This window comes from Leucoraja erinacea, chromosome 10 (assembly GCF_028641065.1).
Source record: "Leucoraja erinacea ecotype New England chromosome 10, Leri_hhj_1, whole genome shotgun sequence".
Classification (NCBI taxonomy): domain Eukaryota; kingdom Metazoa; phylum Chordata; class Chondrichthyes; order Rajiformes; family Rajidae; genus Leucoraja; species Leucoraja erinaceus.
Genome location: NC_073386.1, coordinates 33,275,103 through 33,302,618, shown reverse-complemented (window position 1 = coordinate 33,302,618; position 27,516 = coordinate 33,275,103). Strand labels below are relative to the sequence as shown.

Sequence of the window (27,516 nt, the reverse complement as noted above, 5' to 3'; positions counted from 1 at the left end):
ATGCAAAACACAGATAAGTTTCTGAATATTAAAAAAAAAAAAAAAATCAATGGATATGGGGATGGTGCTGGAAAATAGACCAGCAATGAATCTTAATGAGCAGCAGCAAAAAAATGAGCTGTTAGACAAACTCAGCAGGTCAGGCAGCATCTGTGGAGAGAAATGGACAGGCGATGTTTTGGGTCAGGGTCTTTCGGTCAGAAGGATCCTGATCTGAAATGCTACCTGTCCATTTCCCTCCACAGATGCTGCCTGACCCACTGTGTTCCTCCAGTGGGTTGTCATGCTCTATTACAACATCTGTAGTCTTATCATATATCATAATCTTATATTATCTTATCTTATATTATCATGAACATTAAAAGTCTTGAGAAATTACATAATTTAGATTTTAAAAACAGTCACATGAAGTATACCAAGTTTCGCCAATGTAGGGATCATTGGTCTCATTTAACAAATTAAGAACCCTTCCCCAAAATCTAATTTAGATCAAATTACTGAAAACAAATAAAATCAGATAAATTTAGTTCAAACCACTTATTTATTTTTATTGGTGCTTGAACAAGACGTGATAAAGTACCATTGGAAGTATTTACATACACATGGTCTACAAAGTGTTTTCATTTCCAATGAAAGTATTACATAGGACGAGATGAACAAGCTGATGACCTTAAGCAAATTGTCACTTTCACCATTTACAAATAGCCAAAACTTAAGACTAATAAAGTTGTCAATACCCTACCCAGATATCAGCAATCAAGTGGCCTCAGCTATTTTTTTTTTTACTAAATACAAGAATACACTATTTCTAGGCAGCGAAAATCTGATGGCGGAAAACTTCTGGAGAATTCTGAATTTGTTGTTTTAAGTGATGAAAGCCATTAATTTACACACCTTACTTTCTGTAATCCTGTAAATTTAGCTACTATGCACGTTAAATATCATTGTCTATGAAGATCTTGTTTCTCATGAAAGTCACATTGCAAAAGTCTACATTCAGCGGATTCTGCAAAAATCAGATCAATTATTTCCAGAGCCGAATCCCACAACACTAATAGATATTGGCCACCTGTTAAAAGTTGACATACGAACTAGAAATAGGAATGGATGTGTAGACATGCTGGTTCTGAAAGAAGGCATTAAAGAGGTTTAAAATGGAAGATCTTGTGAAACTAGAACAATAATGTAATGTGTGTTTTGCTCTGAAAATAAAACCAATCCCTCACTTGTCTAACATATCTGGTGCCTGTAAGATAACAGATTAGAAAAATTCAATAAAACCATTGTCCACTATTACACCAGGTTGGCAATTGCTTGGTAAATTAGGTATATTTTACAAATAATGAGTGCTTTTCCAGAATACTTACCTGTTAACATAGCTGAAACCACATTTGGAATTCTGAAGAACAGAGCTTCTGCCTGATGACACAAATGTAATTTTCTTGCAACCAAGTCAAGATTAGAGAGTGATATGAAGCCATAATAATTCACAGAAGGTAATTGATTGTAAAGAATACACAGTCTTGAGCTCAACATTTTAAAACATTTAAAAAATGTTCAATGCATTAGTGGATTTAAGATAACAACTATTAAATGTTACTTTTTGGGCATGAGGCAAACTGATTAAGTAGAACTTCAATAACTGCCCGTCCCCCACTCCAAGATGTGTAAAACTTTGGTTATTTCACTATTCATCCCCACAGGTGGATCCAAAATTACTGTCCTGAGAGATCACTTCTATAATCACAATTTCTAACATTGTTGTAGTTTCAGTGGCAGGCTGACTCTGAATACAATGTTTGATCATAACTCAAGATCTTTACACTTTGACATGTTATCATCTAGTCTAATATGGAGTGAAAAACATTTCCCGAAGTCAAGGCACCCAAAATAAAAACCAGTTAATGCTGTTGCATATAAAAACCTTAGATCCAGATTTATTTAAGATAATTGAATCCACTCTAAAGCAAATGGGATTTTCCAAGGTTGTAGATGTGTTTTTCTCCCCCCCCCCCCCCCCACCCCCTACCATTTAGAAACAAAAGGGGAGCCACAAGTATTTTGTGATCTATAAAGTACATAACAAGTTGGTGTGTTAGTGATGGAAAAATGATTCGGGGAGGAGCAGGGAAGATTGGAAGAAGTAGCCCTTTATGTTTTCATTACACTCAATATTGTGTAGTAGTCTTAATGGTTTCATACTTAGCTGACAATAAAGAGAGCTGAATGGAGTCACAAAGAGATTTAGGATGCAATACCCCCAAAATTTAGCATGCTCCTCCAAAGCTGGGATGTCATTGGGAGCTGCCGAAGAAATTGAATCAGCACAGTGAGGAATTGAAAAAAAAAAATCAAGGATTTCAGTTTCAGCCAACCTGGTATATTAACAAAAATGGCAAATATTTTATAGTCCAGGCCTTGCATGCTGATTTAGTGAAGCAAACAAAGTACTTTGAACAAATACTACCTAGGGATTTCCAATTCCTTCAATGTTTCTCTTAATAAGAAGGTCACCTGCATTTCCATGATGTGTTACTTGTGGTCTGAAACATGAACAAAGACATTCTGTACGACAATTCTAGATCACATGCCGTCTAGTAACTGCTCGCGTTAAAGTTGAAAGATAATAGATCAAAATCAAGTGTATTAACCCTCAAAAACATTATTATGGTTTGATATGCTCGTTGAATAAACCTGGGTACAATTTCTAACACACTTGTAGCAACAAAAAGGTTTAAGATTACATCAGCAAGATTTCATCAGGACATATGTCAGCTTTTTTTTTTTTAATGTTTACAACATATCAGGTTAATTTGCTCAAGACACTAATAACTTTAAAATAAGTTTTCATGCATTTTCCAGAAATTACTGAACTTTTAAAAATTGTAGATGCTAAACTGTTATTTCTGTTTAGAACTTGAACGTGAGCCTGAGGGGGAGGATCCAGAAGACGATCCACTGCGCCTGCAAAAGACAAAAACATCAACGAGGTGTGCAAATCTGAGTTTAGTGAAACTGCAGATACATCTTATCAACCAAATCCAGATAAAAATGCATTGCATATACTATACGTCTCAAACCTGTATCATCCTGAGGTTTAAATTCTACTCATCACATTTAAGTAAAGTATGCATTAAATACAATAGTTTCTGCCATCCTATTAAAGTCTATTAACCCTGTACGCTAATCTTATTCTACAGATGCCCAAACCTTTCTGCGGACAAAGATCTTGAGTCAGAACGTCTAGTTTTTTTGCGGCCACTGGAGGATGATGATCTGGAGCGACTTCGTTTTTTGCCTCTTTCAGAGGAAGTTGATGATTGTGAACTTGAGCGTGATCTCTTCCGTGGAGATGAAGACCCCCGGCGCGATCTAGAACTGGATTTTGATTGATTGGGAGAAGGTTAGATTTATATCAACTAGTATTCCAGAAGAATAAAGGTTACATTTGTCATGTGTTTTAACTTATTTGTTACTTCACAGTAAATATTACACTATATAACCTATCAATTAATCTCAAAAAGCAACCTACAAAAATAAAACATGGTGTTTATAGATTTTCACTGCATTAGACTGGAAAAAAAGTTTAGAAACACTGCATAGGTGCAACTATATTTAATTACCCTACTAAAGGCAGAACTAGCAAGAGGCCAATTTAAAAATAGCATAAAAGTAGAGAAGACCTGGGTTCAAAAGTTTTCAATGCTTGGGATATCCAACCTGTGCCCACTAATCCAACAAACATGAAATCAGCAGTCCAATCCTATTTTTGTTGATTGTTTTTTCCCCCAATTGATTCATTTTGTTTAAATATCAAAGTTCTGAATATCTAATTTTAATACTGTTTCATTTGATCTCAAGGAATACAGAAAAAAATAGCAACACCAAGTGAAAATACATATGAACCATTGGTAACTGATATTGAGCTTGATTTTCCACCCAATTTCACCTAATACAAGTAGAATTTAGCAAATTAATTAAGCATACTGTTCATTGTTATATTGTAAATATCATAGGTCACTTCAGGCAACAATCATCATAGGAACTCCTGGGCTGGCTATGAGTATTAAAAAGCTAAAGGCAATGCCCTGAGTCACTGCTTTAAAAATAAAATAGAGTGGACACAGCCATCCATGATGCAAAAGCTGGATTGGTTCCAAAGTACAGCAGAGCCACCTACTGAATTTAGAACTTAGCAGCAAGGGAAACTATATCACATTTAGTGTAGCAGATAACTCCAGCTTCCCTTGTCTATCTTCTAAATCACATTAAGTTTTGAGCTTAAAGTCATTATCGCCATGGACCCAATTCATCCATGCGAACGTGGTTGCTTACACGGGCTATATCCACTTATGCCTGGCCCACATCCACCCTAAACCTTTCATATCTATATTCCAGTGTTAAGTGTCTTTTAAATGTTGTGATTGTACCTGCTTCTACCACTTCCTCAGGCAGCTCTTTCAATGTATGCGCCACCCCATGAAAACATTTAGACCTGTTCCAACTCCTATATTCAATACGATGAAGGGAAACGTACCAAACATCCGCTTCAACACGTTTACCTGCACTGCCAACTTCATGGAATTATGGACCTGCGCGGCTTTGTCTGTGTTCTACAACATTTCCTTGGGCCCTACTATTTACTATGCAAGCCCTGCTCTGGTACCTCACACATTTGAGAATTAAACCCCATCTGCTGTTCCTGAGCCCCGCAAGATCAAGATTCCATTGTAATCGTAGATAACCTTCTGCACTGTCCACTCTACCTCCAAATTTAGTAACATATGCAAACTTACCAACAGTCATCTTTATTCACAGCAACATGGCTAACAATTCTTTTCAGTTAATTGATAAGATTGCCCAACATGGATCTTAATATGAATTTGAGGAATCAACTTGAAAGTGTAAAACCAACTCTTTTTATAATACAATTTTGATGATATTGACCTGGAATGTTAACTCTTCCCTCATCCTTCCCTTTTAATTGTCTTTGTGGGCAGACGAGAAAATGACAACAAACAGGTAGTCAGCATTCTCATTCTGATTCAATTTGGATTAATGTTCTGCAAAAGCAGTCATGCACTAATATAAAATAAAGCAGTGGAACTTTTTTATAACTTGAAGCTATACAATGTTAACAATATTTATAAAATCTCACTAATTATGTTACTAAAACATGGAAAGCTGGAGCAAAAGTAATTACAAAAAATATCCTACATTTAATGTAGAAAAAACACTTTAATGGAACACAATAACTTTCAATGTCGATGTCAATGTGATACTATGCTTTTAAAGGTCGTGCCACAGATGAACCATTTAAAAAGGTTCATTGAGAACAAACATCTATTTGATTGAAATTATGGAATTTAATGCAAATTGATCTCTTATGTGACTGAGATCATGGTGAGGTATGAAATGTGCAGATTAGAACAGTTCCCCACATCTTATTTGAAGAAGGGCAAAGTCATGAACAGGTTCCGCTTCAGCATCAAAGGGACACCAATCCCAACTGTCTCCGAAAGGCCAATGAAGAGTCTTGGCAACGTGTTTAACAGCAGCCTGAAGGATACAGCATCAGTCCAGGCAGTAGCTTTCTCAGAAGGTGGCTGGGACTGCCCAGGAGCCTTAGCAGCATCGGCCTTTAAGGAAATAACACTAAGCTCCAGCTGCCCCTGAAGTCCCTGGCGGAGGAGTTTAAGGTGACTGGGGCCAGAGAGGTGATGCTGTACAGGGACTCCAGCAACCCCAAGGTGGCTCAGGCAGGGGTGGAGGTGAAAACTGGGAGGCAGTGGAGAGCCGGCGAAGCTGTGCTTCAAGCGGAATCTTGGATACGCCACAGAGTCCTGGTGGGAGCAGTGACTTGGGGAAGAGCTGGCCTGGGAATCTTCCCATCTCCCCAGTTTGACAAGGCCAAGGAGAGGCGCAGGCTGGTCCAGGAGGAATTGAGGGCAGTGGTGGAGAGGTCTACCAGAGCAGTTGGATTGAGGCAGCAGGGGGCCTGGACGCGGTGGGAGCAGGCCATGGATTGAAAAGTCACATGGAATGAGCTCTGGCAGGCTGAACCACAGCGCATCAAGTTCCTGGTCCAGGCAGTGTATGATGTCCTGCCCAGCCCATCGAACCTCTTCATCTGGGGCAAGGCGGAATCTCCAGATTGCCCGCAATGCTCAGGCAAGGGGACGTTGGAACGCATCCTTAGCTGCTGCCCAAAGGATCTTGGGCAGGACTGGTACACCTGGCGTCACAACCAGGTTCTTAAACCCATTGCAGAAGCTATCATCATGGGAATCAGCAGCTGCAGACGAGAACACCCCACCACCCAGATGATCACTTTCATGAAGGTCGGAGCACAGCTACCAAGAAACACAGCAGCCAGGAATCCGGCAGGAATCCTGGCAACTTACCGTAGACCTGGTGAAACAGCTGAAGTTCCCACAGCACATTGCCACGACCACCCTGAGGCCAGATATCCTCCAAGTCGCAGATGCGACCAAAAACATCGTCTTGTTTGAACTGACAGTACCGTGGGAGGACCGTCTGGAGGAGGCCCACGAGAGGAAGATGGCCAGGTATGAAGAACTGGTCATAGACTGCCGTAAGCAGGGCTGGAAGGCAAGGTGTATGCCCATCGAGGTTGGCTGCAGACGTTTTGCAGGGCAATCGCTCTACAAAGCCTTGAGTGCACTGGGCATCAACGGAGTAGCGAGGAGAAGAGCCATCAAGGACACCACAGAGGCAGCGGAGAAGGCCTCGAGATGGCTCTGGATCAGGAGAGAAGGTCCATGGGGAGGAGCGAATGCCACCTGAACACGTCTTGGTCTGATCAACCACGGCTGGGTCGCCTGGGTGAGGGTGACTGATGTTGAAAGACCCGAAACACCCAATGACCCCAGGTTACATCACTGATGATGTGTTCAGGAGCATCAAAAGATGCATTTGTATCAATTTGACAAAATAAAATGAGTAAAACGAGTAAAAGAAAACCAGGTGCAATGCTTTGAAAGAGGTCTGTTTGCTCATACATAATACTGGCACATAATGAAATAAGACCGATTTTAATATTTCAAATGAAGTTTGGAATACGTGACCTTTGGCCCGAGTGCACACTGACTATTGATCACCCATTCACATTAATGTTGGCTTACTTCCCGATCCACTCCCAATACATTAGGGGCAATTTAGAGGACAATAAACCAACACACCTATTAGCTTTACATTAATGTATAATGTTGCCCGATAACAAATGAAAACCAACCCATCAAATTAAAATTATACAAAGCAGGTAACAGTAGTTTGCAGTATATATAGGTAGATACCAAGTTATTCTGTTACTAAAACAAACAAATTTACAATTGTTACCATCTTTTCTGCCAGCATTTACTAAGCTGCATGAAAACATATGGGTTGAAAGCACATGGTGCGAGATGAAATATTTATGTATTCCCGATTATTTACTAGAGAGAGGGAGGGGGAGAGGGAGGGGGTGGGGGTACAGAGAGAGAGAACTTTGACAATGAAAATGTATTTAAGCAAAAATTAAAAAGTCTCAGAACCTATGCTTAACAACCTATGTAATATTCATACAAAAACAGGAGAAGAATGTTTGTGAAAGATTACCTTCCACAGCTAAACTTTAAAAAAAAATCCTTGCTGTCTGTATGCATTAACAAAGTTTGTTAAGATTCTTTTTGTATGTCCAAAATGAGATTTCACACCATCTTTTCAATGGTGAAAACAAAGAGTTGAAGCTGGGCGAAGTTGTATTTAGTATAAGTTTATACTAAATACTAAAAATGTATTATTCTATGAAAATGCTAAAGACACTTGGAATATTAAGTTTATATCTCGTCTCGAAAAATCTATAATCTAGGGTGCAAAAAAATGAGGATGTATTGAGTCTGGAGGATTTGAGTTATAAAGAGAGTATGGCTATTCTGGGTCTTTTTTTCCCTGGAGTGGAGTAGGAGGTGTGACTTGATAGATGTTTATAAAATTATGAGGGGCATAGATTAGATAAATAATCAGCATATTTTTCCCAGTGCCTAAAACTAAAGGCATAAGCTTAAGGCGAGAGGGGAAATTCAAAAAGGGACCGAGGGGCAACTTTTCCCACAGAGTGATGTTTAGATGGAACAAGCTGGTAGAGGTGGGTATACTTACAATATTGAAAAGACACATAGTCAGGCACATGGTAAGTAGGTTTTGGAGGCAAGTGGGACTAGATTGGTTTGGTTGAGATTTCTAAGATTTAGAAAATAATTTACATGGGGGAAAACATATGCTGGTGGCATTCTTTTGTTTTTTTGGGGGAAGGAGGAAATAAGACCAAAGTCCCCAGGGGAGAAGGAATAAGACCAAAATACTCTGAAGGTTAGGCATTACAACTCAGACATTAGGCTCACAACTCAGTGACTGACACAAATATTAATACATATTCTGCAGCTACAAATGCACGATTATTAGATCTGTCAGATGAGGGATAAGCAGTTAAGGCAAATAAATTGATCTCAATATACTACAATAAAGATTGACACCAAGCAAAATTATGAATCCCCAATTGTGGAAGTGTAATTACCTAGCCCAAACAATAGATTTTCTAATTTTATTGTTAAGAGCTTTCATAGTTGGTGACAATCTAGCCAAAAGCAACGATATAGGTAAAGTTTTCATTTTTTGATATCCATCAAATTCAAGAAAAATGTAAAAGATTGATTTGCCCCAAAACACGAAAACCACTCTTTTCACTTTCTGCTCTTAGAAACCAGTGATCAAAAAACATTGCCACTGACGATAGACATCAATGCTTGCCAAGCTCCATAATATTGTGTTATTTTACTTTAAGGCCAAATTCTCAGTATTAAAGCAACTAGCTAACCCTCAAACATTTATTCATTAGGTTTCCTTTGATATGGAGCAAAGATGTGAGAAGATGCCATGTATTAATTTAATGCTATTAATCTGACATGTTTTCCTCAAAATTGCTTCCTTATACTGAAATTCTAAAGATCTAGATTGCTCTCGGGCAAATTGACCAGACTTTAATATGAAGCTAATGCAGAGAAACAGTATTAGGAAAAACGTGTGTAATCCAGATACTAACCCGAGACAATTCTTGGAAAGTTAGGAGAGGGGAGTAGAGTAATTGTAAATCAGAACCATTGGTTAGTTTTTTTGCCGAACTTAGATGATCAAGATAAACCATTTATCGTTACTGCTGTAGTCAGGATCTGCTAAAACTAGGTGTTTTTTCCTAGTAGAAATAATTAATAAGTATAATGGATAATAGTTCAATTTTTGAACTCTGCAGCCCATTATAAGACATTTAAATGGTGGGGGGGGGGGGGGGGGGGGGGGGGGGGGAGAAGAGAAAGAGGAGGTAAAGGCAGGAGCAAAAATTACATTGTCAACCACAGAAGCAAATTTATCTTAAATTGTAACTGGGATAGAGATATCAATTCATGCAGAAAATTAAAGTGGTGGAATAGTACATTGACTCCTGTGGGTTATAAAATATCTTCAAGCGGATGCAGTTATAAAGGAAAATGTAGTCTTATTTGAGCGACAATGGCACTAGTTATGAAATGAATGTCACAAGGAGCTAAGCTCTCCCCCAGAAGTACTTTTGAAACTCTCCTAGGAGGAGAGAATGTTACCCCATTCACCTTGACTTTGACCGGGGTGATCTAGATTGACCTCTGGAGCTGGAACGCGACCTGGATCTGGAAGTAGAAGAACTTCTGGTCCGGGATCTGCAATAAAATGGCAATAATTTCCAATGCAAGTTTAAAATTCATATAGCATTAGAAAAATGGAATCAGAAGTGCGTTTCAATTTCATATCCACTAAAATCAACTTATTGCAGTTAACAATTACTGACAAAGGCAAAACAATCAAATAGAATTGTCAAGTTGAGAGAGCAGTGCACTTTAACTCTCAGTGCAATATGGTTCCTTACATAAATGTGCACCTAAACCCATCAAATTACGTATTTAATAGAACACCAATTGAACATCCATCTAAAAATCTACTGCATTTTTATTTATAAAACATTAAATGGAAAACTTTTTTTTTTTTAAACCAAGAAATACGACTAAAATCACAGAGCCAGTTATTTTTCCAAAAGTACCCAAAACGTTGCTTCCCTTTAACCACTTGGAAACACACAATTAAGACTTAGTTTCGGACTTTTGGAAAAATGCCATGAGAAAGATGCAGAAGCAATGTCCTACATTTCTCAACCTTATTTTCTTCATTTTTTTTTTAAACCATTTACTTTTGCTCCATTGCAAACATAAAAAGAAATACTGCTTAAATGTTCATATGAGTATGGCCTTATCTCCACTAGCTTTCAGTGGTACTGAAATAGGCCCAGACCACGGATGAACAAGAGGAAGAGGACTGGACTTTGTTGCCTTCCCTCTCAGTGGGAAACGTTGATTCCGCTGTGGGGGGGAATGTTTTTATGTTTTATGTTAAATTCTATATGTTGTGTTTATCTTATTTGTGTGCTGCATGGTAACTCAAATTTCACAAATGTGACAATAAATAAATGTCCTTTATGTCCTTGTCCTACTTTCGGCACAATGAAGTTAGTTATATTAAAAATTAACATCGCAACTTTCCAAAAATTATTTCACAATATTGAATGGTCAAATAATAGTTTTAACAGCCTCAAATAATGAAAATTAAATTATAGCATTAACGTCTTGCTTTCTTTGCATAAATGATTTTGAGCAAAGCACATATAAATAACAAGAGATGGCAACCTCAAAATGAACAACATTTGTTATATTTCCAAATAATTTAGATAACAGAGGTAGCAGATGAAATTTAACTGGATAAATCAAATTAATTTGAGAGTCAGGTACCAACATAATTAATTTCCAAATGAGCTGTCACATGCTAAATGTAAGAAAAAACCTGCAATTTCAAAATTTGAATTTAAAACAAAAGCACCTATTTGACAATAGAAAAGGACAAATTAAAATGGAAGTTGATGTACAAGGTATTATCAGATAAGTCTTAAGCACAGAATTTAGTTCCAATATGCAATCAATAGGATATTATATCAGGATAAATAACAGGAGAAAAATAAATTGGAGTTGGGCCCAGCCACCTCAATTATGCTTTTGTTTGAAGTTTTCAATGCTAATTGACATCTAATTGTCAAAAGAATTGCAAAAAATGGGCTAGTTTCAAATTGGAATCTTTAACAAGGTAACAGGACATGAAGAGACTGTAGGTCAATTAAAGAAAAACAATGTGACACTTGGGTGCTTTGATGTAAAAGAATCAAAGAGCATTTTCATTCTACGCGTGACGAGAAAAATAAAAATGTGACAACAGTTAAAGTGAAATTAGTACGTATTCAATAAAGGAGGCAAATTCTAAAATTAGATCTGACAATATTGGAAATTAAAACAAGCCTTATGACCCAATAAGAGCATGTCTATGAAGCACTTAATTAATTTTTTTACCCTTAAACATAGTTTGGAATACATTTTATACTGTAATATTTAAATGCGCATAGAAACCATCTAAAAGTCATCTCCTAAAGGAAGGAATGTAACTTTTGATGCACGACTTAATTTTTTTGTCACATGAACAAACATTTAAAAGAAAGAAGTTAAACTGATACTGACATTTTGCCCGGTGTCACCCTTGACCTGTACCCGTTTACCTGGACCTTGAACTGGAATGAGCAGTGGAGGATAATGAAGATCGAGAGGAGTGCGACTTGGAACGACTCCTGCTTTTTGTGGGTTTCTTTTCATCTTCACTTGCATCCAGATTATATTTTGAGAGATCACCATCTTCATCATCATCTTCATCCTAAGAAATATTGAAAAACGATGCCTTTCATATATGTAATTGACTTTCCAATCTTGTCAATTCCACACCAAACTTCAATTTTTCTTAATACAAAAAAGCTAAACCCTAAATACACTAGCTTGAGACAGCCTTCTAATCACCTGTTAAGAATCAGCTTTCTTTTGCAAAAGCCAATAAAGGACACCTGGACTGGTTCATAAGATATGGTAACAAGATTCACAACTCAAGTTTGTAAAAACTACTTTGAAATGACAAAAACAGGTTGCAGCAGAAATTACATTGTCTTAATCCAACTGTAGACACCCCCCCCACAGAAAGAAAGATTCATATTTCAGGTTACAAAGGGTATTACTAGGCTGTTACGTGTTAACATCATCAAGAACAAATTGTGCGTGGCATTATCTTCCATACTCGCACTCCTGAGATTAAGGCGGCGGCTTTTATTTTGGCACTTGATAAAACAAAGCAATGAAACTCCATTTCCATCTAATAAGATTATCTGGAAAACAGAATAGTACTCACATCTAGTTTGTATTTGGAGAGATCAGCATCCTCATCATCTTCATCATCATCTTTTTCACTCTCAACTTCTTCTTGTAGTATAGTTTTGGATCCAACTGGCTTTCCACGAAATTTCTTCTTTTTCCTTCCAAACTAATTTTGAAAATAAAAGATTAATTGATAATTAGTTTTATGTTATCCCACTTTTGCATCTACTTACTAATTACGAGAGTCAGAACACCAAGAGGAAACCTATGCTGTTATAAGGAAAACGTGCCAACTCCACACTCAGCAGCCAAGGTCAGGGTCAAACACGGGTCTCTGATGCTGTGAGGTAGTAGCTTAGTTTAGAGACACAGCGTGGAAACAGGATCCGCGGCCCCACCAAGACCGCTCAGGCCAGCGAGTTCTATCCTACACACTAGGGACAATTTACAGAAGCCATAAAACATACAAACCTGCGTGCCTTTGGAATGTGGGAGGAAACCAGAGAAACTCCATGCAGTCAGAGGGAGAACATACAAACCGTACAGACAGCAGCCGAGATCAGAATAGAACCAGGGTATCAGGCGCTGTAGGATAGCAACTCTACTGCTCGGCCACTGTGTGGCTTGATTTCCCCCCCCACGAATGGCAACTTCATTTTGGATTTGCTAATACTTTATAATAACATTGAGCTAAATCTTAGCGTGAACCTCTGGTCAAAATAAAAGAAACACACCAACACCTGGAAACTTCTGCCATCTCAAAGCAGGAGCGAGGGGATAGGCTTTGAGAAATTACATGAAGTAGGGACTGGTGCTGGAGAGAAAGACTAGCAGAGACGGAGTGACTAAGGACTACTGCAAAATGAAGACAAACTGTAACAAGATGCCAGCCTTGGTCCTCCCAATTATTTAACAGGGATGTAAATCTGTGAAGTGAATGCACAAAAAGCTAATGTAGAGAACCACCAAATGCCACTGCAAAGTTCAACATTTAGCTCCAATAACCTTTGAATCAATACCAGAATTGAAAGAACCATGACTAGCCATCCTAAGAAATGTACCTTCAAGAAAGAGAACTTGTCATTCCCACTGAGTTTTCCTGCCTGCAAGTTATTATTTATTCTTTATTCATAAAGTATAAAACATATTCAAGAAATCAATATTCTCAATGCATGAGGTAAAATGATTAAAAGAGCAAGTGGTGACAAAAATGCTGGAGAAACTCAGCAGGTGATGCAGCATCTATGGAGCGAAGGAATATGTGACATTTCGGGTCGAGACCCTTCTTCAGACTGATGTGGGGGTGGGGCAGAGGCAGGAAGAAGAAAGTAAGAGGCGGAGACAGTGGCCTGTGGGAGAGCTGGGTAGGGGAGGGGAAGGAGGGAGAAAGCAAGAACTCCCTGAAATTGGTGAAGTCAATGTTCATACCACTGGGGTATAAAGTACCCAAGTGAAATATGAGGTGCTGCTCCTCCAATTTGCGGTGGGACTCACTCTGGTCATGTAGGAGGCCCAGGACAGAAAGGTCTAATATGGGAGGGGGAGTTGAAGTGCTGAGCCACCGGGATTGTTAATGCGAACTGTGCGGAGGTGTTGGGTGAAGCAATCGCCAAGCCAGTAATTTCTAGAAGCCTATCCCCTCGCTCCAGCCTCGAGATGGTCGAAGTTTCCAGATATGCAGTCTGAAGAAGGGTCTCCAATTGATCACAAAAGAGCAAGGGGGTCGGGGGGAGTGTAACACCCAGTAGAATTATTACTAAAGTTCCCTGTAAGGAATTGGTGGGGTGTAGGCAGGTGGATCCAGTAGTCAGACCACGTGGTGTAGGAGCCTACATTGTGGAGGCTGCGGACCTAGAGCAGAGTCTGAAACTCGGGTAGGACGAGTTGCAAATCGTGAAGCCAGAGGAAGCAATGTTGATGGAGGAACAATGGAGAAATATGTGCGAGTTTAGGTGGGGCACAGGAGAGGAGGAGAAAAGGAGATTGAATTTCATGTTCGTACTGTAACACTCAGTGCTATTCTTCCAGTTTATGTGTAGCCTCACATTGAAGCCTTGGATAGAAAGGTCAGCATGGGAATTAAAATGGTTAGAAACCAGGAGATCCATTAGACCGTGCCTAAGTGTTCAACAAAACAATTGCCAAGTCCATGCTTGATCTCGCCGATGTACAGGAGGTCACATTGGGAACAATGGGTGTAGTAGATGAGGTGCACATGAACCTGTCTCACCTAGGACTACTGGGGTCCCTGGATAAAGGAAAGGGAGTAGGTACAGGAACAGGTGTTACATCGTCTGCTTCTTAGATTGGTATTCATTTAAAGTAATTACATTCCAACCATCATTAATATTGGTGTAACTTTAGCAAATTAATTATAGCAGTTTTCTTCTGCAGTTGTACAGAGCCCTAGTGAGATAACACCTGGAGTATTGTGTGCAGTTTTGGTCCCCTAATTTGAGGAAGGACATTCTCGCTATTGAGGGAGTGCAGCGTAGGTTTACAAGGTTAATTCCTGGGATGGCAGGATGGCAGGATTCTGTCATATGCTGAGAGAATGGAGCAGCTGGGCTTGTACACTCTGGAGTTTAGAAGGATGAGAGGAAATCTCATTGAATCATATAAGATTGTTAAGGGCTTGGACACAATAGAGGCAGGAAACATGTTCCCGATGTTGGGGGAGTCCAGAACCAGGGACCACAATTTAAGAATAAGGAGTAAGCCATTTAGAACGGAGACGAGGAAACACTTTTTCTCACAGAGAGTGGCGAGTCTGTGGAATTCTCTGCCTCAGAGGGCGGTGAAGGCAGGTTCTTTGGATGCTTTCAAGAGAGAGCTAGATAGGGCTCTTGAAAATAGCGGAGTCAGGGGATATGGGGAGAAGGCAAGAACGGGGTACTGATTGGGGATGATCAGCCATGATCACATTGAATGGCGGTGCTGGCTCGAAGGGCTAAATGGCTTACTCCTGCACCTATTGTCAATTCAAGTAGCAACCCACACCATCCAGCCAAAGATGGAAAAGCAATATTCTGAATGGGAATATGCATCTCATTAAAAAACAGAAGCAATGCTAAAAAATATAGAGCAGATCATAGGTTGACAATAGTTGTGGCAGAAGCTAGCAAATGGTAGACTTTTATTTTTAGTTAAGTGGAACACAAATTTAATACCATATAACACCATATAACATATAACAATTACAGCACGGAAACAGGCCATCTCGGCCCTACAAGTCCGTGCCGAACAACTTTTTTTCCCTTAGTCCCACCTGCCTGCACTCATACCATAACCCTCCATTCCCTTCTCATCCATATGCCTATCCAATTTATTTTTAAATGATACCAATGAACCTGCCTCCACCACTTCCACTGGAAGCTCATTCCACACCACTACCGCTCTCTGAGTAAAGAAGTTCCCCCTCATATTACCCCTAAACTTCTATCCCTTAATTCTGAAGTCATGTCCTCTTGTTTGAATCTTCCCTATTCTCAAAGGGAAAAGCTTGTCCACATCAACTCTGTCTATCCCTCTCATCATTTTAAAGACCTCTATCAAGTCCCCCCTTAACCTTCTGCGCTCTAGAGAATAAAGACCTAACTTATTCAACCTATCTCTGTAACTTAGTTGTTGAAACCCAGGCAACATTCTAGTAAATCTCCTCTGTACTCTCTCTATTTTGTTGACATCCTTCCTATAATTGGGCGACCAAAATTGTACACCATACTCCAGATTTGGTCTCACCAATGCCTTGTACAATTTTAACATTACATCCCAGCTTCTATACTCAATGCTCTGATTTATAAAGGCTAGCATACCAAAAGCTTTCTTTACCACCCTATCTATATGAGATTCCACCTTCAAGGAACTATGCACGGTTATACCCAGATCCCTCTATGATTGATAAAAAGGCAGAGGAATCGCAGATGGGCAATGGGTCAAAAAAACAAGCTAAAACATCACTGCCAGCATGACAAAGAAGTGGCCATGGCAACGAGAAAGGAAGGAGGATGTTATTACTGGTCTTTTATTCTGCTGCAAAAGAACACAGTTGGCCATGAAATTACATTAAGACGAAAAGTTCCTCACCTCATCATATTCGTCATCAGATTCTTCACGCTCAATGTATTCCACATTTTCTCTTTCATTAAATCCACCTCCATATCCTGTAGGGAAATGAAGTGATATGAAAATTTTTTAAATTGTGCTCATAAATAATCCTTCAAATTAAGTTCAGCATCATATGTATAAATATTAGACTAAACTGTTAAACTAAACTTGCGTTCGGTATCTATTTCATAAATAACGAGGCCAAACATTTAAACAAATGAAGATTTGATTATAAATTAATAAACTTTAAATGAAAGATCATCTAACAAATTCAGATCAAGAGATGAGTTTCAAATTGCTACAAAGCTGATTTACATTTTATTTTCAGGTTACATTTATACTCTACTCATGGCAATACAATTGCACGATCAGGGATCAAGCATGTGTACAGCTACAAGTCATCAAACATGATACATGACCCCAGAAATTCAGTTACGCTAACTAACTAACATGCACCCAACATTTAAGCCTCACTGGATCAGAGAAAGGGCATTTCTACAGCACTATTAATGTAAAAATCATATGGTGGCTTAACAATGTGCACCTAAAGTAGTATACATTAGGAGGAACAAGAAGCGCTTGATCAAAGGTAGGAATTTAAAACAGTTGTTCAAAAAATCAAAGTTCAGCATTATTCATCGAAGCATTATGCATGTGAAATATGTGATTTGCAAATGGTGTTCAGATCCACATCTTTATTTTTTTTTTTATGACAATATCAGGTTAGATCCAATTACAATCTGAAGAAAATTAAATGGTTACAACCAAACAAGTTCACAGCCATCAATCAAGTCCCATATATTAATAGTTTTGAAAATGGTTGCAAGTAAGAATTCCCTGAAATGCTTTTTAATAATGGTACAATTTACACATTCCAATCTTACCAGTCCTTTCTTCTAATTTGGCATACTTTGGAGTGTTGCACATGTTACACTCTGATCTTCTTGCCCAGTTCACATTTCCACAGCTAAAAATAAATTATATCATTAATCACAACACCAAAATAAGTGCGGATTCTATGCTTCGTTTCAGGTAAGTGAAAGTGAGCATTAAAAAAAATTAGTGCACAAGCTCTTTGTCCTAATCGGAATTTGAGAATCATTATACATCTTCTATAGTAAAATTGCATAAGCATGCCCTACTTTTCCACAAACGTATTTGCAACTGGAATTACAGAGGACATGTTACTTTGCAAATACTGTAGCATTTTGTGCTAAAAATATGTATATTAATTTTTCAATGTGTAGGAAAGAACTGCAGATGCTGGTTTAAATCGAATGAAGCCACAAAATGCTGGAGTAACTCTGCAAGACCTCAGCAGCATCTCTAGAGAAGGAATGGGTGACGTTTCGGGTCGAGACCCTTCTTCATTCCTTCTTTCCAGAGATGTTGCCTGTCCCGCTGAGGTATTCCAGCATTTTGCGCCTATCTTTAATTTTTCAATGTACCACATTAAATCTTACGTTTTACACTGCCAGTCATTAGCACTGAAAAGGCCACGGCTTTTTTCAGCAAGAGTCTTTCCAATTTCGGTTCCTCCAGCCTTCATTAGCTTTGCTTCACATGTTCTTTCTTAATTAAAAAAAAGTACAAAATATAGAATTAAAGTGTTCCCAAGTTGAAATGTTATGATATATAACATAAAAGGTTTAATCTTGCATTGCAGGTTACCATTCAATCATAATGCATGATGAGATAAATATCTGGCCAGTAAAATAGTAAAACAAGTTTCATCCAATCAAAGCAATAAACAAGAGACACAATACAGGGAAGTTGGTCTAAATTAGTAGCATTCATGTTACATAACCCCAAAGTCAGATCACTTTTTAGTTAGAAGACAGCACAACTGTCCAAACAAGCTACCTAATTAGGCATTTTCAATACAATGATGGTCATTTTCATATCTTCAAAAGTAGAAACAAAAAAAAGAAACAGCAAGTTACCCCTATTATTGTTCACACAATAACAGAGCATTTTATTTATTATGGAACAATCTCACTGTACATGAGGCTAATTCAAAGCTGAGTCTCTGAGTCACCACTGAAACTTGTTTCTAGTTGTTGCATAGAATGTTCCAGACCAAGCTCTCCAAGAGAAAAATATTTGACCTGCACACTCAGCAGTGGTAGAAAATTGGCTAAGTGACATGCCAAATTACTACTACTGTTGTAGGGCAAGTTCACATTTAATATTTAGGAGTTATTTAACAACCAGCATGTTCTAGTGAGGAGGACAAGTATGGCAAGGCAAGAAAACCTTGGATGACAAGAGAGCTTGTAAAGTTTAGTTTAAAAAAAAAAGAAAGCACATGCAAGGTTTAGGAAGATCAAATCAGACAATGCCTTTGAGGAATATAAAGTCACCAGGAAGGACTCAAGGAGGGAATTAAAAAGGCCAGAATGGACCATGAAATGTTGGATTAAAGACGTCCAAATATGTTTTAATACATACATTAAGCAAGAGAGAAATTCAGGGAAAGGTCAGAATGCAAGGTTAAAAGATGGAATTTATGTTTGGAGTCAGAGAACAGGGTGCTGCACTAAACATTTCTTTGCATCTGTATTCACCAAGGAGGACATGGAAGATAGTGACAAAAGTAAACTAGTACACAGTAAACTAATATGTTGGGCAGTTTGAATCTAAGGTCTTTTGAAGAGCATTAAGATGGATAAGCACCTAGGGCCGATGAGATCTATTTCATGTTATAGAGAACGACAAGAGAGGAGACTGCAGGGACAAAGATTTTTGTATTCTCTATGGCTAGGGATGAGGTCCCAGGACTGGAAAGTAGACAATGTTGTTGAAACAAGGAACTGCTGATTCTGGTTTACAAAAGAAGACAAAGAGCTGGAGTAACCCAACAGATCAGGCATAATTTCTGGAGAACATGGATGGGTGATGGTTTGCATCAGGACCCCTCTGATGAGATTCCCTTGTTTAAGGAGGGGGGAAAAAAGGAGAATTGAAAAATATGGATTCTGTGCAGGCCGATGAGATTAGATTATTTTGACCTAACATTTGACACAGATATAGTGGGCAAAACGGCACATTCCTATGTTGTACTGATCTTAAGTTCTATAGGATTTACTTGCATTTCGTAAATTATTTGGGGACAGTCAGCATGACTGTGATGGGCGGGTCATGTCTTAGAAACTTGTAGAGTGATCCAGAAGATTAAAATGCATGGACTTTATGAGAATCCCCAATGGAGTGAAATATTCAGCAGCAGTTTAATCAATGTTTTATCATAATTTATGACGACTCCCTAACTTCTGATCTCATTATACCCGACAATGATAAGAGAGCACTGCTCTTCTTGCAAGAACAGAACTCTGCAAATGTTCAATGGAAAGCTCAAATTATGAAATACATCAGTTTTCATTGTAGCCAAAAACGAAGGAGAGACAAGTTAGTAAAACAATAAATGGTACATATACCAACCATTTACTTTGGGCTGGCAACTAAAGTCACAAGCACAAGCTAAACATAACTAGAAAATCAAAAATGACACATGACACCAAAAGTGACAAATAATGAGACCGAATTCCACTTTAAAAAGTAAAATTGCTCAATTTGCCCTGACCGTGGATGTCAGAAGAGCTGGAGAATCTTATTTACAAAGAGTCATTCAGCATGGAACCATGCCCTTTGGCCCATCATGACCAAGATGCTACACTAGTTCCACCTGCCCTCATTTGGCCCATACCCATCTACACATAATTTAGCTACAAAGCTGTGAAATTAGCTCCTTCGGTTAGCATTATGCAAAAATGTTCATGAATAGACAGGACAGGCAAATAATGTAAAAGGCTTACTCAAACAGGGTGCTATGTCGTCAGAACAATACATACCTGTATTTGGACGTTAACGCTAAGATTGATTGGTTGGGTCAAATTGCCTTTTCTAGGCTGTAGCTTGTATAAGCCTGCATGCTTCCCATGGTTGAAGAGCAAGCTGAAACCCCCTCCCTGTCCCCACTCTACACCCTCCGCCAGAACAAATGCAACCAGAAAAATCACAATCATAAGGTTTGAGGAGAATTAAAAATAAACCATTCAATTCATTGTAAATCGATCCAGAGATCGATAATGACATGGATGAAAGATTAGCGAAACGGATCAAACCTTGCACCACGTACCTTTTCCACATCTATTACAGCTTGTTCTTCTTGCAAAATTGACATTTCCACATCTAAGACACAATATAAAAAGAATGAGCAAATAGCTTGGTTTTAAATAGAATAGTATTTCCATTTAGAACATTTTTTTTGGAAAGCTCATTACAATTCCAGTTTTAGAATTTCCATACATCAATTTCTTGTTTCAGCTTCAAACCAAATGATTAAAAGCGCATATTTTCTAGAACCAACCTTCACTGTTCTAGACAAGTAACTTTACCACCACTAGATTATACTTTCTTGAGTCAGGTCAGGATGAATTAAAGCACCACCAGGCAACAAGCAGCTTTGGAGCAATTATCTATTTTTTACTTGCTCTCCTCAATACTCGTCTTGATCAAACATAATTAATTAAAGAATAGAACTGACTTAAGTATTTAGCATATTTAAGGTAAAAGACAGAATGACATTAGTACACCAGTATATCAACTGAGGTGTTGTATGGAAAATCAAGTTTAAATTTAATTTTCAGGCGAATTAGGAGAAGTAAAGTTTCGTTCAGTCGCCATGTTAAAAATAGACAATAGACAATAGGTGCAGGAATAGGCCATTCAGCCCTTTGAATGTGAGCATGGCTGAAGGTGCATGGAAAATGGTGCATGTTTAAAAAAACAGTTGATATAGAAATGGATTGAGGGAAACTCAGTTTCCTCAGTGTGGAATTGGTCCAATTTGCTTGGAGGATAAAGGAGAGCTTAATGAGAATGAAATTCAGAGCTTATTTTATGGCTGGTGGACAAGATTTTATTTGCTCAGAGTGAGAGCTACTGATAGGCAGAGTTGTGCTTACAAACTCCTCCCAGCTTCCTCCCAATTATAATTAACAGCTACAGAGATGTACTTTGAAATTCAGTACTATTTCCATATCAGCAATTGTAAACTCTGGCAAGTTAAAAACTAATTTCCCTTAAGATTCAGAATATTTTGTATCGGTTTACTTCCAAACTTTTTGGACTATCCCTGCAGTATTGTTATCAGCACTGGAATTCTAATGCCCACGTTGGAAGTATTAAATGTGTGCTGTTCATTAATTTCCATATTCACTTCACTGTTCCATTATGCGCAGCAAAAGAAAACTGGGACAAATGTGAAGAACAGAATGTTGGATAAACATAGGGAGTTCAGCAGTGGGAGAGAAAGTAAACTTTTCAGGCTGATGATACCTCTTCATGTCAAATTAAAAATCAAATTTGTTTTAAGTTGCAACGAGGAAAGAGAACGAGTATGTTAATATACTGGAAACTAGGAAAGGTTGGATGGAAGTGCCAACTGTGTGTGGACGGCGAAGGCTTGTTTATGACAGTTGATCTGTCCAGAAATGTAAGTAAAAAGACTAGAGTAAAAAATAAAAAATAAATTGCTGGAAATGAATCAAACTGAGAAGCAAGTCACCACTGATGCCAGGAATCTGGAATCCTTACTTATTTTCACACTCCATAGCAGCAAGCAGCATTTGCAGAGACTGGATTAAAGTAGCAGGTTGATGGTCCTTTATTAGAATTGAACAATTGATACATAATAGAAAAGCTGTTGGTTTCAATAATTTCAGATAAAGTCACGAGAGCTGTCTGAGATATCATTGTGTCTCTTAAGACTTCGCAGTATCAAGTGGTTGGTTATTTCTTGACATCATATGGAGTTAATTGCAAGGTGAAGTGATGCTTTTGTGATGTTGGAAATCTCAGGAAACCTCCAAGATTTCCTGAGATATTATGAGGAGTTGATAATAGATAATTTTCTCAAGTAACAGGCTACTTTGAAATGGTCACCACATCGTTGTATTTTCTGTAATCTAACTATCTAAATTGGAAGACCTGCAAGAGTAAGCCCAACTATGACGTATGTATTCTATATATTATACATTTAATTACTCAAAGTTAGCTGGCACTAATCATCAATATATATAACAATCTACTTTACTATTACTTTGTGTACTATTTACTCCAATTTATTAGTACGTGAAATAATCATATTTCCTTTTGTAAAACAAAATAAAGCGATGTTGTTAATTTCAGCAAGTGGGTTGTACCAAGCAGTGGAACTACCTCATAATTTGCACAATAGTTAGCGGATGATAATCAAACTAGCTAAAATTTGCGGGTAGGTAACCAGAGACGGTAATGAGAAAACATCTTGAATTAAAAAAAACATGTATTGAAGGTAACTACAACACAGCACCTCAACAGAGTTGGAACACAAACTGCATACATGACAGTGATTCTCAAAGATGAAAACCTATAGACAAAGCCTATACTCAAGGCAGATCTCAATAAAAAAGTCTTCAAACAGGGGTACAATAATCGCTTTAAGAAGTGCAAACACATAAAACTACGAGTTTGATGGGAATAGCTGAATTTATTGAATTAAACTACTGCCAAGTAGTCTATTGAGCGACTTGCCCTCTTGTTACAAGTCCTCCCATGTTCATGACGCCCAAATTATAGCCACACATTCGAACAAACCGCTGGGAACCGGCGGAATGGATTTGCGGCTGCCATGGGACCGTATGCCTCTTCTGCCATGTGGAAACCCGGTTCGCGGTGATAGCGTTGTATCTTACAGAAAAATCCGAATGGTCGAGCTAAACGCCCCGAATTAACTACATGTTGTTGGTTATCAGTTGGCCTACCCTTTTATTTAAACATATTTCAGGGCGGTCACGTACTGTTTGGGGTGCGAAGAGTTGTCAGGGAGGGAACCGGTTGGAGCTGGGGGGCCTACACAGCCGATCGGCCCAGAAGACAGGCCCTTCATCCGCCTGGCCTCGTCACCTCAACATCGCTTGCCCGCAACTACACCTCAGTCCGGCCCGGCCCGGCCCAGCTACACCCCGGCCTAACTCCACCCCAGCCGGTCCTTCCGTCGGCATTCAGACGTCTTACTTTTTATCGGGGCAGATCCAGTCGCCGTCACTGACGCGAAAGCTCTTCGCCGACATCTTTTCCGCTTCCATTGAAGAGGCGGAGATGGAGCTGGCGAGGCCGACTCGACAGAAAGTGAAATAAACCTTCAATTGGGCGCAACGACGACAAATGCTCGCGCTCGGCTAGTGTCCGGGGAAGAAGCACATCACCCTCCTCCCGAATTTACCCGGCAATCTGCCTCGTCCACCGGGAGTAAAATGTCAGACTCGGGCAGGATGCTCGATCAACACAGGCCTAGTCGGTACCGCCGCCGCAAAGCTCCCCGGGATACAGGAGGACTCCGGTTCCCTTCCCAGTGCTGATTGGCTGCGGTCCCTCAGCCAGCCTCCAGCTGTAGCTTCAAGAGATCACCAGGCTTAAAGGTACAAGGATTTCAGAAAACCCAAATTCATTTTCATCAAAATAGACATCATTTCTTGATATATAATTAACAGTATTACATTTTCAAAGTATATACATATTTTCTTTGGTAGCTATTGTAACAGGGAATCCAAAAGCTTTCTTTAGACATGAATTGTAAAGGGTAGTAAACAAAGAGGAATGTTAATAAGCAGATCAGATACATTAAATGCCCATTTTGTAAATACAATTTTCTCTTCGGTTCAGGGGTTATCAGAGATGGACAATAAAAGCCCGTGTTGTCATCAATATCTCCATCTTATTTTTTCCTCTACCTGCTAAATTTTTGTAAGGTGTCCTTGAGACTCTTGAAAGGCACCCATAAATAAAATTTATTATTATTATATTATCTTATGAATGGGTAGCTAAAAAAGAATTGTCAATCATATATTACACAAGGAAAACTATTTAAATGGGAAATTGTCCATTACAATATCTGTAAGGGATACCCCATTTTCATTATGATCATATCCAAGCAATAGACAGGAAAATGGTCATTATTTAAAGTAAGTTGGGGTGCCACAAAGCTCAGTGTTGGCCCGTTATTTACAATATATATATTAACGATTTGGACGAGGGAATTAAATGTAACACCAAGTTTGTGGATGACACAAAGCTGGGTGGCAGTGTGAGCTGTGAGGAGGATGCTATGAGGCTGCAGTGTGACTTGTATAGGTTGTGTGAGTGCAGATGCAGTGGATAAATGTGAGGTTATCCATTTTGTTGACAAGAACAGAGAGGCAGATTATTTTCTGAATGATGTCAGATTAGGAAAAGGGGAGGTGCAACGAGACTTGGATGTCCTTGTACATCAATCACTGAAAGTAAGCATTGGGAATGGGAGGGAGAGTTGAAGTGCTGAGCAACCGGGAGATCAGGTAAGTTAAAAGGACTGAGCAGAGGTGTTCAGCGAAATGATCGCTGAGCCTGTAAAGAAGTTGTCACCTGGAACAGCAGATACAGTAAATGAGGTTGGAGACAGTGCAAGTGAACCTCTGCCTCATCTGGAAAGACTGTTTGATTTGGATGGAGTCGAGGGGGGAGGTAAAGGAACAAGTGTTGTATCTCCCATGGTTGCAGGGGAAAGTACCTGGGGAGAGAGTGGTTTGGGTGGGAAGGGACGAGTTAACCAGAGATGTTCGGAGGGATCGGTCCTTGCGGAAAGCAGAAAGGGGTGGAGATGGGAAGATCTGGCCAGTAGTGGGATCACGTTGGAGGTGGCAAAAATGTTGGAGGATTATATGCTAGGAGGTATAGCTTTAGGTTGAGAGGGGCAATGTTTAAAGGATATGTGTAGGGAAGTTAGAGGCAGAAACGATAGTGGCATTTAAAGACTTTTGGATAGGCATATGGCTTTGCAGGGAGATAAAAGTTGGTCTTAGCATTATGTTTGGCACTGAAATTTGGCCCCTGGGCCTATTCTTGTGCTGTTCTATGTTCTATGTATGTTATCCTAACAAGGCAAAGCAAGCACTGCCCACAATCAAACTTTGGTACCAGTTGCTTGAAAAGTGTGTCTGCAATTTCATGTGACTTATTGCATGAATAACACTCTTAAATTAGAAAGTTACTAGATCCAGATGGGAGGTTTATAAAGGAAAATAAGGATGAAAAATATGTAATTACAGGTTAGAACCTTCCACTCTTTCTTCAGGGTGATGTCAGAGAAATGCTGAAAAGTACATCTGGATAAACTCAGGAACTCGATTAGGGTTAGATTATCTTTGTTGGATGAGAAGCAGATTTACAACGGAAAACAGTCATTGATTTATTCAATGAAGGTTAATAAAAATGTTACATTTGTTGAAAAACTGAACTAAAAGCTGAAAACTCAGAAGCTGCAGCAGGTCAGGCAGCATCCATAGAGGGAGAAACAGTCAACATTTCTGGACAATGATCTTTGATGAGAAATGCTGTGCTTGTAGAGAATTCTGAGACCGATTAAAACAATGATGAGTGGTCTCAACAAGTAGGGGTCAATTGTTTTAATTGACAGATACATTTGAAATCAAAAGACAGGCTCAGGGAGACTGGCCAAAGAACCAAAGGGAATATGAGGATAAAGTTGTTCACCCAGTGAGTGATCATAATCTAGAATTTACTGTTGGTAAAAGAGCTGGAAGCAGATTTATAAGAGTCGTTCAAGAAGGGGGTAGGGGGCCCTTCCTCTCTTCCCCCCCCCCCCCCCCTCCCCCCCCCCCCCCTCTCTCCCCCCCCCCCCCTCTTCCCCCCCCCCCCTCTCTTCCCCCCCCCCTCTCTTCCCCCCCCCCCCCCCTCTCTTCCCCCCCCCCCTCTCTTCCCCCCCTCTCTCTCTCCCCCCCCCCTCTCTTCCCCCCCCTCTCTTCACCCCCCCTCTGCCCCCCCCTTCTCTGCCCCCCTTCCTCTCTGCCTCCCCTTCCTCTCTGCCCTCCCTTCCTCTCTGCTGCCACCCCCTCCCTCTCTGCTCCCCCCTCCCTCTCTGACTCCTCCCCCATCCTTCTCTGCCTCCCCTTCCTCTCTGCCCCTCCCTCTCTCTATCTCCCCCCCTCCCTCCCTCTATGCTCCCCCCTCCCTCTATGCCCCCTCCCCTCTCTTGGAAGTGGTGACTATTGGGACCTATGGGTGAGTGGTGGAGTATTGGGTTCGGGAACCACCCCTCCCCTGTGACGTCACCCCCGCCCCCACCCCTCAATCTTTACCCCCTCCCTCTCCCTCTCTACTCCCCTCCCCTCCCCCCCACCCTCTAGCCGCGCCAGTGTAGTTGGGGGTTATGCATGAGTGGATAGGGCGGGGGATGGGATAAAAGGAGCGAATGAATAATTTCAATATAATATCAAGGGGAGGGATTAGTGTGTGTGTGTGACGCCGAAGGCTGCCTCCACCCCCCGCAACTGCACGTTGAGGGGCCTGGACCCAACAGTCTAGTACATAACTAATCTGAAGTGGCGGCGCTGGTGAACGGCTGCGGCTCGCCTGCAGTCCGTTTGTTTTTACTTTTTTGTGTTGTTTTTTTTCGTTCTGTTTAGCTAAGGTTTTGGTTTTAGGTTGTGTTTATGTGTGTGTGGGGGGGGGGGGGGGGTTGAAACAGGGCTTGCTGTCTCTCCCTTCGGGGGAATGCAACTTTTTGTCGTATCCCCCTTCTCTGCCTCTGTCTGCGCTGAGGCCTAATGGCGGAGCTGGCAACCTCGAGGCTCCGGAGGCAGCCTGTCAGGACTCGCCCTGGGCTCGCTCCCATGAGGGCGGCCCAGCTCGGGGCTGGAATGGCGCTCCCGTGAGGGCGGCCTGGCGTGGGGCTGAGACGCTCCCGTCGGGGCGGCCCAGCTCGAGGGTAACGGCGCTCCCGTTGGGGCGGCCCAGCTCGAGGGTAATGGCGTTCCCGTCGGGGCAGCCCAGCTAGAGGGCAACGGCGCTCCCGTGGGGGCGGCCTGGAACGGGGCTGAGACACTCACGTGAAGGTGACCCGGCCTGGGGCTGGAACGGTGCTCCGGTGGCTGAGACGGCGTTCTGGGGGCGGCGGCCTGAGTCCGGGGTTCGGCCGCGGGCCAGTGGACGACGTCGTCAACAGCTGTGTCCGCTGGACTGGAGGGCGGCAGCTTCAACCACCCCCGGG

The 27,516-nt window shown here is 40.3% G+C and overlaps 1 protein-coding gene across 1 annotated transcript; it reads right to left on the bottom strand.

The window, feature by feature from the left end:
* Nucleotides 1-522: 522 nt before the first annotated feature.
* On the bottom strand, nucleotides 523-23,818 carry zranb2 (zinc finger, RAN-binding domain containing 2). Its single transcript, XM_055641890.1, has 10 exons — nucleotides 23,487-23,818; nucleotides 20,566-20,618; nucleotides 17,891-17,999; nucleotides 17,312-17,394; nucleotides 16,407-16,483; nucleotides 12,355-12,486; nucleotides 11,681-11,832; nucleotides 9,663-9,749; nucleotides 3,211-3,378; nucleotides 523-2,964 (listed from the first exon to the last, which is right to left on the bottom strand). The coding sequence occupies exons 1-10, from the start codon at nucleotides 23,555-23,557 to the stop codon at nucleotides 2,901-2,903; spliced, it is 996 nt and encodes a 331-aa protein (XP_055497865.1). The 5' UTR covers nucleotides 23,558-23,818; the 3' UTR covers nucleotides 523-2,900.
* Nucleotides 23,819-27,516: the final 3,698 nt, after the last annotated feature.

Coding starts and splice junctions, on each gene's coding strand:
- zranb2 (XM_055641890.1), bottom strand. CDS start 23,557: ATGGAAGCGGAAAAGATGTCGGCGAAGAGCTTTCGCGTCAGTGACGGC. Junction 20,619..23,486: donor TGGATCTGCCCCGATAAAAA/GTAAGACGTCTG, acceptor ATTGTGTCTTAG/ATGTGGAAATGTCAATTTTG. Junction 18,000..20,565: donor CTGTAATAGATGTGGAAAAG/GTACGTGGTGCA, acceptor TTTTTAATTAAG/AAAGAACATGTGAAGCAAAG.